This window comes from Coturnix japonica, chromosome 1, assembly GCF_001577835.2.
Source record: "Coturnix japonica isolate 7356 chromosome 1, Coturnix japonica 2.1, whole genome shotgun sequence".
Taxonomy (NCBI): Eukaryota; Metazoa; Chordata; class Aves; order Galliformes; family Phasianidae; genus Coturnix; species Coturnix japonica.
Window position 1 is genome coordinate 11,146,198 of NC_029516.1, and position 18,419 is coordinate 11,164,616.

The window sequence follows — 18,419 nt, forward strand, 5'->3', positions numbered from 1 at the left end:
TAGAAATAATTCCCACAACTCCACCATTATTCCAACTCACCCTTCCAAGAAAAAAAAAAATGTTAAACCAGCTATTCTGTTAAAAAATAGATATTATGAAGCACATTACTTGAGAACATGTAGGTGTATTTAGTAACCCACAAATAACATTTTGTTATAAGTCTGGTTATACTCAGCAGTATCCCCGATAAATACACATTCAAATTGCTGCAAATCGCCTTCCTTCACAGAAATATATAAAAGAATGTGATGTACTTCATAGTAATAGAGTAACATCTGTACCAGTGGGTTTATAGTTTTGTACAATTGAAGCAATGCAAACTCTGAGGACTGTGGCTCTAGATAGCCACACTGGAATCTGAATTTCTGTATTCTGTGAGTGGACATTACACAGCCTTGGCGACTGGATGAGCCCCACAGCTGTATTCTACCTGGGCACATGCTAAAAAGTGTGGGAATCTGTCAGGACACATTCAAAAGATTCTGAGGCCTAAACATCTGAAATTGTTATGCATTACAAACACAGATGTAACTTTAAAGAAGTAAAATCTACTATAGGAAATCAGATGAAAATAAAGAACTGGCATGGAACTACCTCTCATAAAAGGAAATAGGATAAATACATTACTGAGAAAGGTGAGTGTGAAAGGAATACATTACACCCATACTGAAAGCAAAAAAAAAAAAAGAAAAAGAAAAAGAAATTGAACTGAATTTTAATGAAGAAATTAGAATGAATCATCACAGAATCATAAAATTGCTTGGGTTGGAAGGAACCTCAAGTTTCATCATGTTCCAACCCCTGCCACAGGCAGAATTACCAGCTACTAGATCAAGTACTAGATCAGTTTGCCCAGAGCCCCATTCAGCCTGGCCTTAAACATCTCCAGGGATAGGCATCCATAACCTCTCTGGGCAGACTGTTCTAGCACCTCTCCACTCCCTTTAGTAAAAAACTTCCCCCCGACATCTAATCTAAATCTCCTTTTCTTTAGTTTAAAACCATTCCCCCTTGTCCAATCACTATCTGCTCTATACTGTCTACCTAAAAAATTGATTTTCCTCATGTTTATAAACTCTCTTTAAACACTAGAAGGCAAATGATAGGAAGAAAGTGAGACAAAAATTGCAGCACCCTTCTAGTTTGATCTTCAGGATCATATGAATTTCAGTGTAGCTTGGGTACAGATGAGAGAACAGACTCATAGTCTGAGGATAGCATGTGCTGTAAGTGATGGATTCCTCTGGCCCTGCCAGAACTGTCTGTCTCCAAAAGGAATTATGGAAGGGGGAGAAGGTTTCATAAAACTTGTTCCCCCATTTGCATTTCCAGCTAGAAGACCTGATCTTACCTTCCCCTGGGAATGGCCTACCACGCAGTTAGTGTTTTTATTGGAAACAAATCCACAGAGAAACTCTCTATTTTAGTACTGCAAGATCTAAAACAGCCTTTAATTGCTCTTCATGACCATTTGAGCTGCCTTCTTCAATTTTCTGCTGATTTGTTCTGGGAACCTGAAAGGTGGAAGAGTACTGATTTGATGTCATACAGAGTTCATCAGTCTCAGCTGCATATTGCTTTTCCACCCAGGGACCACTTTCTGACAACCTATATATATACTGCAGTACATTTTAAGGTTTGATATGTTATTGCCTTAAAAAACAATTTTAAATCTTTCACAGCCTTTCTGCCCTACTCTTGATCCTGGTACTTTTACATGCACTCAGTCTTTTGTTTGGGCTCATAGACTCTCTTTCTGTAAAAAGCAGAAGCATAGATCCTCATTTGACTTGGATTCATCTGTCATGAGACATGAGAAGGAAACATCCATCAAAAGACAGAAGTCTACAGCACGTCCTCTGCCTGCATGGCTGGTAAACTGTTCTCAACCAGTGCTGGATAGTAAAAGCTATAATTACATAATTTCATAGAAATCCATATGTCAAGTGAAAAACTATGACTAATGTTGTCAGGATTTTACTGCAAACCATGGTTAAGAGATAAGAAGATTCTTTGCAAAAGTCCTCTGTAGAATGTACAGCTAATATGGATTCCTCTTAATTCTGTCTGTGGAGCAGAAATCAAGCTGCTACTGGTAATTCTGAAGCCTACAACAGCACTAGTTTACAAAACTTGAAGAATGGGGCTTAAAATACTTTCAGTAAAACAAATGAATGTTCATAAATAGCAAGACAGCTCAGAAGTATTGAAGAAAACTTTCATTAGATATAAGGAAACTGATATAAATGAGAAAAAGATTATCAAGTACTTTAAATGTGAGAGAGATAGATTCTCCAAGACCATCTGAGTTCTAGCGCCAGAGCAGAGCAATAATTTGGCATGTGCTGTAAGTAACAACAGTAGTAAATTGTATCAGTCCTCATAGTTGAGGAACATAATGCTGACAATGTGGACCACAGTCCTTATAGACTCTGGAGATTCAGACTCTACCTAGTCTCAGAGGTCTATTTAAACGAGTCTCATGTTGGCTCACATTTTCCTACATCTCATACTGAGAACAATGATCAAGCATTCCTCCTTGTCTTATCACTACCAGACCATGTAAAAAGTCAGTCTTCCTCCTCTTATGAGCTCCCCTTTAAGTACTGGAAGGCCACAATGAGGTCTCCCTGGAGCCTTCTCTTCTCCAAGCTGAACAAACCCATCTCCCTCCACCTTTTTTTTTGAGTGATGTTCCAGCCCACTGACCGTATGTGTGGCTCTCCTCTGCACTCTTCTTGTCCTGGAAACCCCAGGCCTGAATGAAATGGATGGAGGCCAGATGGAGCCTCACAAGCGTAGAGCAGAGGGGAGACAATTACCTCCCTCTCCCTTCTGGCCGCTCTCTTTTGATGCAGTCCAGGATACAGTTGGGCATTTGAGGTGCAAGCACACACTGCTGGTTCATGTTCAGATTTTCATCCTTCAGAACCCCTAAGTCCTTATCCACACGACTGTTCTCAGTGAGTTCTTCTCCCAGACTGTATTAATATCCAGGACTGCCTCAGCCAAAGTGCAACATCTTGCACTTGGTCTTGTTAAAACTCATCATTACCATTTTTCAAGCCTGTCCTAGTCCCACTGGATGGTATTTCTTCCCTCTATTGTATCAACTTCACTAATCAGCTTGGTGTCCACAAATCTGCTGAGGGTGTCCTCAGTCCTCCTATGTTGTTGATAAAGAAGCTGAATAGCACCAATCCCAAGGCAGAGCCCTTGGGGACACCACTCATAGCTGGCCTCCACATGGACATAAGTCTGGCTGTGGCCATCCAACCAACTCTTTGTTCACCAAATAATCCAGCCTTCAAATCCATATCTCTCCACTTTAAGAGTAAGGCTGTGGTGGGGACCATATCAAAGGCTTTGCACATATTCATGTAGACATCATCAGCTGCCCATCTTTTGTCCACTGATGACATCAGCTCATCATAGAAGGTCATCAGACTGGTCAGGCATTATCTGCCATTGGTATAGCCATTCTGGCTGTCTCAGTTCACCTCCTAGCCTCGCATGTGCCTCAACATATTTTCCAGGAGGATCTGCTCCATAATCTTCCTAGGCACGGATATGAGGCTCACTCACTGTTCTGTAGTTCCCTGGGCCTTCCTTTCTTCTTTTCTCGAATATGGGAGGGGAACTGTCAACTGCTCTCAGGAGAGTTGTTAAAAATACTCATAATGTTTCCAAGATATATGAGATATGATCAACAGTTCTCTTATTGCTGTGAATGGTATCTACTGCAGCCAACATGTTCACTGTAACCAGTTTCAAAGAGCCTGTGGCTGAAGACTGCAAGAATACAAAATATATTGCACAATTAGGCTTACTGAATGTGAAATTCATGAAGAGTGAGGACAAAATTTGCTTTCTAATGCACAGTGTATGTATGTGTCATTTGTCACCTCACAAGTTACATCCTTTTTTTCACTTCTTCCATAACAGTCATACTTCTCAACTCTGACAGTTCTAGCTTCATTGCCTTGTCAACTCATTTTTCTCAGTCTGTGTACACCAATTAGCCCTATCTCTAACTTTCTCATATCTACCAACACATTTTTTCTCATTTTTTAAATATATTTATAAAACATACTTTTGAAACATAAGCACTGCAGAATTTAATATCTGTCATGCTTTGCATTCTTTCTTTTGCTCTTTGTTTTGTTGCTTTTCTGCTTCCAGTGCTCCTCTTTATGTCATTTGTACAGACTTGGATCTAGAAATAGACACAAGGGACAAGATATTCCTACAGTGTTTATTGTGAGTTTCCATGCTATTGTTGTATGAGAATTTATGAGACTTCAGTCTATTCTAGCTTGCCAAGTGAGTGGTGCAGTGAGACTCACTCTATAATAGTAACCAACAGGTGCTGTGACAGGTTCATGGCATTCTGCAAACTATCAATCTCTGTATTTCATCCTTTCCCGTGATAACAGAGTTCACACCACCTTATTCAAAAACTTTCATCCACCTACATCAAGGATTATTCCTAGAAAAAAGAATATAATATTCCAGAGCCAATGGCCAAAAAAAGGCAAGCAGCCAAGAGGGAGCTGGTCTCTTATTTAGAAGGAAACATAACTGAGGTTTCAGATCATGGAGGGCATAAGCATTTCATTGGAAATTACTGCCAAAACCTATGTACAAACATTCAGCATTATTCAAAATTGTCGTTTCCCTCTTTGCAAATGTCTCAGATAAAAGGTCAGGCAATTGCTTCTACTTTTTCTTTCTGATGACACAGCCTTTGCATTGCTGCTTACAACACGAGGAGCAGAATGCCCACAAAAATCATACCTTGAAGCCCTCTTTTATGCCACTGGAGATATAAGCTTAAGCCCACTTATAAAAGCCTATATGTCAGGCTTCAAAACAGTAGAGTGACAAGTGAAAGTTAGCTATTGCTACCTGCATCCTCTAGAAGAAACTAATTTTGATCAAGACCAACTCTTCAGGCTTCTCAAGACAATATGCAATATGTTGTCAGGTATCTGTCTGGACTCCATAAACTCTGTACAACAGTTTAACAAGGGTATGTAAACCATGTCCTCAGCAGTGTTTGGGAAGGCTTTTATATAACAAGCAAAGCAGAAGTCTTTTTCTCCCATGTTCGTCATACGATTTTCTCATTTTGGCGCTCTTTTTTGCTTCTTGCTTGGTACTCATCTAGTTGCTTTATACCAGACCTTCATTTATAGGTTTTTAAAAGATGAAAGTCATCCATTTTCACCAATGTAGTTATATTTCTGTCTCTGAGGCATAAATTTAACTCAGCTTCCATAGATGCATGTCCTCATGCAATGTATCATCATTTTATATTAAGAGCATCTTCAGTAGGTGGTGTCTGACGTCTCAAAGACGAAATCCAAACTGAAATGAGAGGGCTGCCATGTGTACTGTTTTGTGAGATTCCTGATCCACTGCCTAACCTTGTACCAGAAAAGCTCTCTAGCTTTTTCTCTAGTACCTGTAGCTTCAGACACAGGTTCTGCTTTTTAATCCTTGTGATTCTACACTCCATGCATTTTGCTTTGTTCCTTCAGTCTCTCCAGAAAAAGTTTCTGTAGGATTATCTCAGCTTTTTGTAGCCTCACTCCAAAGGGAAGAAGTAAATGTGAAATAATACCACAGACTGTATATTAAAAGCTCAGGAGGAAGAAAGAAAAATTTCTTTACAATAAAGGGAAATGTGTAAAAGGATGTTGCTGTGCACACTCCACAGTTTGCACCAGCTCCTCACTGGTGTGAACCCTTACCAAGATTTTTCATTAAATACAAGTGTAGTGCCTGTTTAGGTTGTTCTATTAGCCCCACATCAAAGGGCTATTTGCTACAGTCTCTTCTGGAACTGCAGAGGTTGTAGTCCATAAGTATGGTGAGCAAGAAGTAGCTCAGTTCAGCTTGAAAGTGATTAAAGCAAAAAGTATTAAAAATGCAAGCAGTTTGCACGCAGCAGAAATAATGGATGATAGTGACATCTCCTTATCCAATCAAGAAATCTACAGCAAAGAAATGGGAAGAGGGAAAGAAAAAAGGCTTGATCAGTCATTGCCTCCTCACAAACATTTAGCGCAATCTCAGTAACAAAAGAAAATAAACCAAACACTAACCAATGTGACACTTAATTTTTGCCCCAGCAAACTTTGTAGTCCTATTCAGGATCAGAAAGAATACCGAAGTCATTGAGATAAAGTACTGAGTGACTTCAGAAAAACTCCAGTTCTTAAAAGGCCTTGAAAATAACACAGATAAGCAGATGTTGGAAGACTTCTTGCTGGTTACAGAAAGCATAAAGGTGAAAGAAGCAATGGTAGGTCCTAACAGCCTGAAAAGTCTTCTTTGTGTGCATTGAGTAATCAATATACATATATACATATATAATAGTCACAGTAGGGAGTCAGCTGCAGGTCACTCAACGGGAGTGAGGGCTTGAGAAGGCTGTCAGAAGTTGCACTGAAAAGTCACTAATATTTAGATACTTAGATATTTTAAAATGGATGTTATGCACACACCTGAGGGACAGAAGAATGCCCCTGGAGCATACAGTGCTCCACCAGCTTGTTCTTGTGCACATATCTAAAAGACAAATGCCTCCAGTGTGATTCATGTCACTTAAGTAGCCAATTTTTCCTACATAACTAGCACTTACCCTTAAATCCTGTGGCAAACCTGTCTTACTTTATGCTGTAATATAAATCTTACCTTCATAGTAAGCGTTGAGTGAATGTCAACACTGTCATTACAGTGGAACATAAAGACAAAGATATTCTTTGTCCCATCCACTTATTCTGTGATTTGTGATCCATCTGAACAGCGCAGTAAGATGTTTAGCTATGTTTTCCCACTGAACTGCACAGCCCCTTGGGGTAATCTCATTCATGTGCCAGTTCCCTACTACATAAATCACTGTCCATCCTCACTTGTAGCAAGAGTGGATGTGATTGATCTGAACTCTGGGAATTCAACTGGGATACTTGAGCACATGAGCTGTAAGTCAGACTGTGATGAGCAGAGCTGGATACTGGGTTAATGTAAGTGGTGAAACTCAAGGAATATATTGACATGTAGACATAAAGATGACCAACATTCTTGTGTCTGCAACAAAGAAATGCAAAATAATGTCCTACAGGAAGCTGAATATATTTTGATAGCGTAAAGGCTTAATAAATCAGGGCTGTATGTGAACTATTATTCAGCATTTCTCCAAAAAACTGAATGTTGTATTTTTAAAATTTGTTTGAAGAAAGATAAGAAGGAAGAACACTCCTATCACATATAAATAAAACCATTCTCTTAAAAAAATATTCTGTTGGGCGCAGTCAAAGCATAACTCTATGTCTAGTAGCAAAGTCCTTCAAATCAGCTGTGAGAAATGAACCAGATAATAATCTTGCTGAATATGGCTTAGTATGGATTTTTATGAATAAGATACTTATTTGGAAGGCAGATATCATATTTAATTATGTATTTTATAGGAGCTTTATAAATATTTCGAGGTCTGAAAATGAGTCAGCTCTAAGTTCAAAAATCCAGTGTCTGGAGAGTTAGAAAAAAATGAGAATACACCAAATAATATCTCTCTGACACCTGAAACATTTTGCCCAGCCACAGGCATGACAAAGGTAGACTCTCTTCTGTGTTTTCCAAAGTGCCACAAGCCAGAGCTGGCAGAGTGAAAGTGAAAGAACATAAATATTAGACCCATTCCTACATTCCACCCAGCCTACTATCATCACTCCAAAAAGGATGAGTAGATAATGTTTACCTAGCAAAGGACTGTAGAACAAATATCAAATGATTTCTCACTGGGTATAACAGCGAAGCCCTGGCAGCCAGCATTGTACAGATTTGTTGTGCTGGAATTTTCATTTTTAGTATTCAGAATTACTTCTACCCATTTATTTGAACATGGTTGTGCTTTTGACATTACTGATATACTCTATCAAGAGTTTCCAAATATCAATCTTTGTATTGTTTAAAAAGAAAAAAAAATTTAAAAAAAAAAATTCTTTTTTTTTTTTAAATTACAGCTACAACAGTAAAACAGTAACATTATGATTTCTTCCTCATCTCCATCTCTGTTATTTTACTGACCAATGTCATACCCATCTTTTTTCTGCTCAAGTTTAGCAGTCTGTTTCATCTTCCTCATAAAGGAGCTCTTCTTTACCTCTGACCATCCTCACTGGCCTCTGAACCATTTCTTCTCAATCTATCACATTCTTTTGAAGGTGAAAGTGCCAGAGTAACCTGCATTTTTCAAGATACTGTTGCTCTTAAATGAAATAACAGTTTCTCCTTTAATCTCTATTCTTTCCCTAATGGTTAACAATCCATTTGCTTTTTTGACTGGGCTGACATCTCAGAGAACTAATCACAAGGATGTAAGATCTATCTCTTCAAGAGTAATGGTTAATTTAGAGTGACTGTGTGTGTAATTTTCCACACGTACTGCACTTAGCACTACTGAATTTTGCCTGCTTCTTTAACACACAGTATTGTGCTATCTTTCCACAGCTTTTAACATTAAATTTAATTTGACAGTCCTGCACGGTATTGTGTTGCCTGCAAATCTTATCATTCAATCTTCAGCCTTTTCAGCATGCCATTTACAAATATGCTGAACAAAATAATCGCTATGGTAAAGTCTTTTGATTGTGAAAATTGACCACTTATTTCCAGCTTTTTTCCCCTTGAATTTAATCTCTTACCTAACAGACCCTATTATTTCTCCTTCCACAGCAGAGCCTTTACTGAAGGCTCTTACTACTAAAAGCTTTCTGAAAATGTCAGTATACTAACCAGATCACATTTATCTACATAGTTATTGTCCGATTCAGTGACCACCAATAGTTCCATGAGGAATGGCTTCCCTCTACTAAAGGTATACTGATCCTTCTCCAGTATATCATAATTATTCATGTGCCAGCTAACCCTCACCCTCCTTATTGCTTCCGTCCGTCTGCTGGAATGCACAGGAGACTCACTTGGTTGCTTTCCAGGACTGTCCCTCAGGAGAAGTGTCATGCTTGCCACTTCCCATTCCTCTGCTATTAGGCCATTTACTGATCTGGACAGCAGATTACATCCCGTAGATCAGCAGTTTCATATCCAGATTCCTTCAGAGTGTAGGATGAGCACCATCTATATCTGGTGATTTATTCCTATTTTCTTTATCAATTCGTTCTGTAGACTTTCTCACTGGCATTGCTGTTGGAATCATTCTCAGGCTGACCTCTGCTGAGCTAGACCATTGCATAAGTCTGGCTGCCTTCCTCTTCAGCAGACATCAATGCAAATAATTCTTTTTTTTTTTCTTTTTTTTGGTGGTCTTTTTTATCTCGCACCTGAACTATCTTTTGAGTTTTTGGTTCTCTGGTTCTCTGAAAGTATATTCTTAGCTCTTGTTTTAGTACTTTCCTTGTTAGAATTCATGTTTTGTTTTCTGTTTTCCTGTTTGAATGCAAATTTGGATGAAGAATTCCTCATGAACATTTATGCTTAGGATTCTGCAGAGGATCTTCAAAATCTGCTTGTCAAATCTTGAGTTTCTTTGCATTTGCCTAATGGGACTATCTGAGTCCATCAGGGAGACAGCATTTTTTTTTCATTCTTCTTTTTTAACAATCTCTACTGGTTCCCATCCATGATTGCAGTGGTGAAATAGCTATTAACATTACATTATTCTACACTGAGTAATTCTAGCCCTCTTTAAAAATGTAATGTTACACACTTTTCTCCAGTAAGGTAATGAATTTTCCTTTTAAGACACCTTTAATTCACATACACAAGTTATTTTGCAGCAGTGCTGAAGAAGGCATCAAATCTGCCGCAGAACTGCAAGTCCCCTTTGCTGTCTTGTTAGCCACCAGACAATGCAAACCTCATTTTCTCTTGTGCACTCCTCACTGTACGCAGGCATGTAGTCATGCACACTTTCCAGTTTCCAAGCTCTCTTTCTGTAATAGCAGCTCTCATGTTTTTCCCTCTCTCAGAAGAAGGGGAAAAGGCATCTTCCCTGATAAAGCAGCTGGTTGACCACCAAAGAGAAGTAACTGTCACTCGATACCCTTATTGGAGTTTGCTTCAAATGAGGCATGGAATACATCATTGTAGCTCCTCCAAAGACAAACATATTTCTCTTACCGAGAAGAGTCCAAGCTCTTGTAGCAACAACACAGTCAAGGAAGTCCAAAACTGGAAATACACCACGGGATTGCCAAGCACTACAAACTCTGTGCAGTGAGGAAATTTGCAGAGCAGATATACAGTGTGTGCCTAAATCCAGGCAATGATATTAGGGCTCAACATCACTTGGAAATTGACCAAGATAAATATTCAGGAGTTACTATTTTGTTCATTTTCCAAAACCAGACAATCTCTCGGCCTCATCAACAATAACAACAGCAACAAATAATATGCAAAATCCAAGGTTCAGTTATAAAAATGGAATGCCCATGTAAAAAGGAATTACGTGCAATTAGTCTCTTTCCTGAGGTTTAATTAGAAAACGCATTAATAAAATGACAGATAGCAATGCCCTCTGCACAAATCATTTGAGACTGCTTTCCTTTTTTTTTCTTTTTTTTTTCTCATTAGATTTCCTCATTTAAAAGAGTATGAAAATGTGCATCCAAAATTAATTTCATGTTGTGCAACAGGGAGCTATACACCTGCTTAGAGATGTGCTAGCAGACGCAAATGTACACAGGGCTATCACAAGCAGTTTAGAAACACATTTGAACAACAAAAAGCTTCTTAATTACAGTAAAACTATATATGTTTCTTTCTGATTTTGCCTGCTTCTGAAATTCTGCTTGTATATGCTGATAGGCTTTTATTAACGGCATAGCTTATAATAATTATAAAATATGTCCAGAGCAAAGATTCTGCAGCAAACCTCGCTTGTATTGGTGACTGTTTATTCTAATGATTCAGAGAAGCTTTCTTTGCAATTTTATTTCTAATTAACCTATCAATAGTGGTGTTGTTTAAACACTCCTTAGGAATATTGTCTTCTCGTTACTGCCAGAAAACATGGTGCCCAATTTTATACCTCAGTTGTCCTTATGCATGGATGGATAGTCTGAATTAACTTGAACTGAAGCAGATTTTGTTAAGAGACATTTCCCATACACACAAACTACTTTCATATTTACGTTTAAGTCATTAATATTCAACTTTAAAAGCATTGAGCAGAGGGATTAAGCTTTCAGGGTTTGAACAATGTAAGAATGTAAGAGAGAAGCACTGTCTTCACCAAATGCCATAAGAGAAGCACCATTGAATTTGGGTAAGCATTTATACTTGGAAACAAATATTCTGTCAGGGCCACATTTGGTATGAAGAAAGAAACACAATGGGAAATTAATTTGTGTAAATGCTGCCAGATTCGTAGCTGGAACTAGCTTGTTTCTTGAGAATAAACATAGATGACAGCAGTTGTGCAAGCTTCCCAGGCCACCTTGCCAATGCACTTCAGCTTTTGGCTGGTAGATATGTCTGATTGCTAAGGCTTTGTCATCTCTGCTGAAGACTGCCAGGAAGTTTACAAATCGGGGCTGCTGCCATTTCTGGGGGGTGCCATGATGCAAGGCTTGTATTGAGAGCAGGAAGGGGTCCACTGACTGGTTTGCATGACTGGCCTCCCAACCACTGATGGCTAGCAAAGAGTTGTGTTCATTGTAGCTCTGCACGCTGACTCTGTGTAATGACATCTTCAAGTCAGTATTTATTTTAAAGAGTGAAAGGCAGTCTAAAGCTTTGTGAGATTAAAATATTGGGCTTCAGGGGCAGCACTCTCAAACCTTTCGTGAGCTGTTAGTGGATTTGAAATGTAGTGATTAGGATGCATGCATCCTCTCAGGCAGTCATGCAAAAAATTGTACCTGAATTGTGTGGGAGCTGGAGGTGTGACTTTATTGATGGTTAACTCTACAGGCTCGGGGAATTTTTGTTGTTGTTAATGAAATCCAAAAGTGCAAAATGACAGAGAAACTAAACACCCTGAAAAATGATAATGCTGCTACATTGAAGCTTATCTTTTAGAACATTTGGGTGACTCATGTAAAAAGCTTTATATATACAAAAGGCATCTTGCTGAAATTCCTCTTACAAATAATAGCCCGATATTCAAATGGTCCACATTCAATGAAAGGAGCTAACATCATAGGGTCTTACCCAATAAGCAGTTCAGACAAACTGTGATGCTACAACACCTGTTAGGTGGCTGGTGTCCTATTGAATGCAGAAGGAAGTTTAAGTAAGTCAGATGGATGTCCAAACAGTCTGCAGGGAAAGCATAAAAGGTAGAAAGGTAACAGAAATACATTAAAATAAAGATGAAGAGAAGGGAAGTACAGATCCATCACTCACTGACAATGTGTAAAAGCCTGAAGTATTCAGTGTTTTCTTTCTATCAATCTTCATCAAAATGTTCAGAAAGATCATCATTTCAACAGTACACATTTCAACAAAATCAAATGAGTGGAGATACAAGTAGGGAAAAAAATGCTTAAAGAATTTTGAGATTAAAGTCAGCTGAACTTGCTGATGTTTGTGCATACTCAGCTACTTAGAGAAAGTAATTTCTACACTACTCATAACTGGTTCTCCAAGAACTCATGGAGGACAAGGAAGTTAGTGGCAGACTCAAGAAAGGAAAACACATCCTCTACTTCTAAACTAGAATAGCAACAGTTCCTTTAATTTCCATTTTCAGAAATAATCTGTGACAAGTTATCAACAACTTGGAAAAAAAAAGGTGAACAAAGATTGCAAAAAATAAACTTTGTCACATCAGTCTGATTTTCATTTCTTATTTCCATTTTTATTTCTTTGGGCAAAAGTGGGAAGGAAAAGGTATGAGGCATCTTCTTTTCAACTTTCAGCACTCTCTTATAGGAAATCCATAGGAACAGGATGGAGAAATAGCATCTAGGTGGAGTCACTGTCAGGTAGTTACTGAAAATAATCATTTTTGCTCCTGAATTATAAGTGTACTTCTGGGGGGTCTGTAACAAAATAAGCTCAGTTCAACAAATTCATTAATAACTGGAGATTTATTGATAAATAGCAAAATTCATTGACTCCAAGAGGTCTTTAATCAAAGGGAGATTAAAAAGACTTTGAGTTAGATTTCAGAAGGAACTTTTTGTACTGAAGTAGTCAATATGAAACGCGCTATGCTTCTGTTAGGGCAGAGAAATCAGATGCACAATTTAAAATAGGGAATAAATAAGACTGTAGGGGATAAATTTGGAATCTAAGCTAACCATGAGTCACAAACCTGATGTGCTACAAAAATGCAAAAATCTCATTATGGAAGCATTATTAACCAGAGTGCTTCTCCCACGTGGGAAGAATTTTATCATTTTGATCAGTTCTGCCTACCCCCAAGCTTAGCAATTTGGGGACTGTGTATGAACTTGGAAGTACCCAAAGGAGGATTACCTAAAAAAGATCATGTGTGGCACAGGAATAAAACTGTGGGAACCAGCTTTTGATCCTGAAAGGAGAGCAGTGAGGGTGCACTGTAACACGAACTTTCTTGACCTGCTCACCCTCATCTTAGCCTTACCTCTGGCCTCACCTTGGTATATCCAAGCTCCTCTTCAATAATCTCTGGATTTTAAAACGGCAGAAATAGCCCCAGAACAAAATTTCAGGTCTTTCTCTCTCCCAAATGAACTCTCTAAACCAGGATCACCTGTCAAGGGTCATGAGAGAAAGGTTTGTTTTATGACAAGCTTTTTGCTTTCTGAGCAGAGAAGAGGAGAGAGCACATCTGAACACCCAGACTGAGAGAAAGCGCGTGGCATGAAGGCCTTGTATCAAACATTAGAGAATCCATACAGGCAGGGGGAAGAAAGGAGAGGTTATAAATGTTAACTTCAGAAAAAAAAGAAAAAAAAAAAAAAAGAAAAAAAAAAGTAAGAATAGGAATTTGTACCTTATTAGACACACAGGAAACCAGTTCTTAATCAAGATTTTCTTTTTGTCTGAATTCCCCAGATATAAGGAAGTCTAATTGAAGCTCTTCCCAGGGCAAGGCCCTTCATCACATTTCTCTTCTGTGTTGTTTTTCTTATCTAATCAGAGCTGGGCCTGTGCTGCACAGGTGCCATAATTCAGTTACACATCAGTCAGCCACAAGACACAAATGCAGGAAAAACAATTAACCCTCTGCTCCTGCCACTATTTGTTTTTCCTCTGGTCTCAATCCTTGTAATGGAAATTTCAGAGTACCCAATTTTTGCGAACTGGTTTCTTTCCTGTCCTTCACTCATATATACCCAAGATGTTAGGCTTTCTTTTTTTCTTTAAGCTTTCCAAGGTTGTTTGCACATATGATTTTGTATTAAAAAGAGGAACTATCAGATCAGATATTCATTGCCTACAGAGGAAACAAATTAACCTACTGAAATACAGAAAAGGTTACACTAATACAAAGTAGTTCCTGTACATTGACCAATGAGAACAGAAGAAAGGCAAACAGCAAGGGAAAATGTGGCATTAACATAACCTTTTTACATATTAAACTGTAAGAAAATCTCTTTCTCTCTTTCTGCTCTATGGTGCAGGGGATTTTATTTGAAGGACTGTGTGTGCTCTGAACAACATTCAGCATTACTCATTTTGAAGGCAATTTATCAAGGAGTGTTAAAAATACCTCCTTCATTTGATCTGATCTGGCACCTCTTTTCTCAAAACACACTAACAAGATCATTCTAAATAGCTCTTGCAAAACGTGGTATAGCCAGGCAGTATGGCACAAAAAAAAAAAAAAAAAAAAAAAGGAACTGTTTTCAAACCTTTGGAAAGTATGGCTTGACTTTCACAGGATTTCTATGAGGATTTTGTTGTTTCATGGCATTTAAAAGCAGGCATTTAGAAGCTCTCTCAAACTGGTGGAATTCCATCTGCATTTGTCCTTACTAGCTTCCTTGCGGGGAGAGTGCTATAAATCTATGTTTAGTCTTTTTGAGATGTAAGTGGTAAGATCCATACTGCGTGCTACATCCATTCCTTCTAACAGAGAAAATCCTCTAAGAAAGAAATTTGCACTGCAAAAAATATGGCCTTTTGGCATCAAATAATCCTGAATTTTTCCTCCACTGCTCAGTCTTCAGCAAATACTAAACATAATAGCAAGGCTCAGAGGTTTTATTTGGATCAATGGTTTTTTAGTTAAATAAGGTACTGGAGGAGATTGCATGCACTACCCCAGAAGAGTTCTTAAAATAGACTACAACTCCTATTGACAAGGTATGAATTCCTATTGAGAATCACTGGCACAGTGCTTTTAGTAGTATTCTTTCTGTTTTTGAACAGAAGTAGGGACTAGATGACTTCTTGACATCCCTTCCAGTTTTCTTTGATGCAAGCAGTCTTGTTGACATTTCATATTATGCAAGTTTATTTGGTAAATACTGTATTGCAAACTCAGGAAGGAAAGAAAGCCTCTGGAGGATTGCACTTTCAGTTGACAGAAATACAATAGCAGAAAAGAAAGCATACAAAACAGAAAGCATTCCAATGTCCAAGGCCAGCAAAGAGCTGGTTTTGCCAACAGAAGTCTGCAAGGGGAAAAGTAAGCGTTTATCATCCAGAGATCTGTTTAAAACCCTCTCTCAGATGTATACAGCACTGTTATTTCAGTGTGTTGGGTGTACACAGCTCCCCACAGTGTGGAATACACAGATGTAGACCGAGGCAGGTGTGACCCCCCCAAGCAGCTGTGTTCTCTGATAAAGCACTGATAAATGAGTTTGCTGGGCCCAGCTCAGACCCTCACATGGCTCTCAGCAACCCGGCTCCTGGACGTGCACCTCTACTGACACCAGGATTGCCATCCAGGTGTTCCTTCTAAAAGCACGTCTGCAATGCAGCTGAAAAACCTCACCTCTGGAGGCTGTGACGCTGCTAATACAGGGCTATCACCTTTCCATGCTGCTCACTGATCCATCCCACAGAATTAGTGTGGGGCCATGGTACTGCACCAAGCTGCAATAGAGCTATTGCCTGCTCTGTGTGCTGCCTGCTGTGCTGACCATGTGAAGTGAGCACTCTGCTGCTCAGTGCAGAAGTTTCCTGAACCCAAAGCTGAGGGAGTTCAGGAAGGGAGACACAGACAGCAGTGCCCTGCTTTGTAGCCAAAGAAATAGAGGCAGAAAGGTGCTGAGGAGGCTAAATGACTGCGAAGCAGCCAGGAGAGCAGCAACAGAAATCTGTAATCAGAGCTGTGGGGATCATTGCGCTGAGCAGACACCCCAGTGAAAACCATCTGTGGGCAACTAGTGCAAATCACGCTCCTGAGAATCCAGCACACGTGCTTGATGTGAGTAGTGGCTGCTGCAGCCACTTGCCTTTTCTTCTTTAGTTTGCAACACTAAATTTGGTGTGAAACCATGCTGCCAAGATTTGGATATTCAAGTGGCAGATCTCAGTGTTTGTACTCTGACAAACATTTTCTTTTCTCCGTGAAAACAGCCAATTCCGTGCAGCAGTGATGTTCTCAGGCCAGTACAACAACGCAAGGTGAACCTAACATGGTAACCTGCTTCCAATGATCCCAACGCAGCAAGCAATTCACAGAACATCTTTGGTGTAGAAAGCACGAGACAGGTTACAAACATGTTACTCTCATTTCAGCAGCAGATGAGCAGCATTTGGTACAGTCCATTCAGAATCCATCTTGGAGGTTACTTAATCTGCCAGATATATCCTTCAGACAGACAGGAACAAATTTGCCTTGATGTGTCTGTCTGTCATTCAAGTAACCTGTGATCCATTGAATATGTCTCTTCCTGAAACGCTCATTTTCCTGCAATTCTGTCTGACTCAATGTTCTTCTTACCTGACAGGTAGGGGATCAAATAATTGAAATCAATGGAGAAAGCACAAGGGACATGACACATGCCAGAGCAATAGAGCTAATCAAGTCTGGTGGCAGGAGAGTGCGACTGTTGTTGAAACGTGGAACAGGCCAGGTCCCTGAATATGGTGGGTTTTCATCTTTATGTTTTTCTATGTGCATGAACCTATATAAGTTAATTACATTGCTTTGGTGTTAAGTAGCAGTTGCAAATTAATATATTGTCATGTGCTAAGGCATATTAAATATGGATTTAAGTGCTTATCTGAGTACAGGTGGACTTATTCACAGTTAAGTGCCTTCTTGGCTCAAGGCCACACACAGATGTGTGTACATCACTGTCCTCTGCTGCCCTCCCAACACAGGCAATGGCTTAGAAGAAGTGAATTGGAGGAAGCACTTTGAACTCTTTAGAGGATATCTCTGAGTGTGCTGGGAGTTGCTGATTTGCCTGCAAGCTGTCCTTTCCTCTATTGGTACCTCTCTGCACATTTTGAATCACAGCAGACGGTCTTGTTGCCACATCATTTAGAGGCATAGATTTAAACTCAGAGCATTAAAAAGAATGTACTTTGACAACCCTACCCTCCGTATTATCTCTGTCAGTATACACAGACAATCAAATAGAAGTCAAGTCTGAATAGAAACGGAGATTGCTGACTGTGATGAGAAAGCAAGATTCCTTAATCTAACATTTCGTTTCTGAGACTTTTTCAAATATTCCAAAGTGAGAGCCATTTAGATACTATAGAAATCTTATTTCATTACTGAAATGACAAGAAATAAACATGAGTTTATTATAAGTGAGTAATTCAAAGACAAAAAGCACTTTTTTTGAATTGAAATTATGTCTTAAAGAACAGCACGACCATGTCATATATTTACGTAAGTTCTATGACGTGTGAGGCCTTAAATATCATAGAAAAATGATCTTTAAATAAACGTTCCTTTACCTCCCTATGCTAGGTCTTCCAAAATTCCCTTAATTTTTTCTAATATTCTGTTTGAAGTTCCAGAATCATTTCCCATTAGAATCAGTAATTGCAGTAGCATATGAGAATGCAAAGTAATACTTAGGTTTAAATGTAGGTTCAGGTCAGCCTTTGTTATCAACAAAAGCTCATTACCTCAGTTGGAGGCATTAAAGTCAGTTCCACTGAAAGGCAGTGCTTTGCCAGCTCTCGGTCTATGTGATAATTGCTCTATTTTCCTCTTTGAATGAGAGCCAATCCTGTGGCTCGGGCAACACTTGGGATAGCGCTGGTTGCATTTTTTCAGGAGGTTCTGGGTCAGAACCTGCTCGCCTGGTGATTAAGTTGGTTGTTTGTATATTTTGTGAGTGGGAACAAAGCCAAAATGACTGTCAGTGGTTATGATAAATTAGTACGAAGATAATTAATAAGAATTTTAGCCAACCCCTCCAGGAAGATTTCCAGCAGAGATTCAGATCACCTCCAAAACTTTTTTGTAGAGAGTAGTGCATCATTTTTAATGAACAAATAAATAAGAGTCCACTACTGACATGGCAGTTGTAATCTTTCT

At 39.0% G+C, this 18,419-nt stretch overlaps 1 protein-coding gene across 10 annotated transcripts in view; it reads left to right on the forward strand.

Annotated features, from left to right (window-relative positions):
- The window catches only part of MAGI2 (membrane associated guanylate kinase, WW and PDZ domain containing 2), a 675,337-nt gene that overhangs the window by 634,869 nt on the left and 22,049 nt on the right, over window positions 1-18,419 (forward strand). For all 10 annotated transcript variants that reach the window (XM_032442310.1, XM_032442308.1, XM_032442312.1 and 7 more), the window contains one exon: window positions 16,867-17,005. In XM_032442310.1, the coding sequence (XP_032298201.1) occupies window positions 16,867-17,005 (139 nt within the window). The remainder of the gene's footprint in view (window positions 1-16,866; window positions 17,006-18,419) is intronic.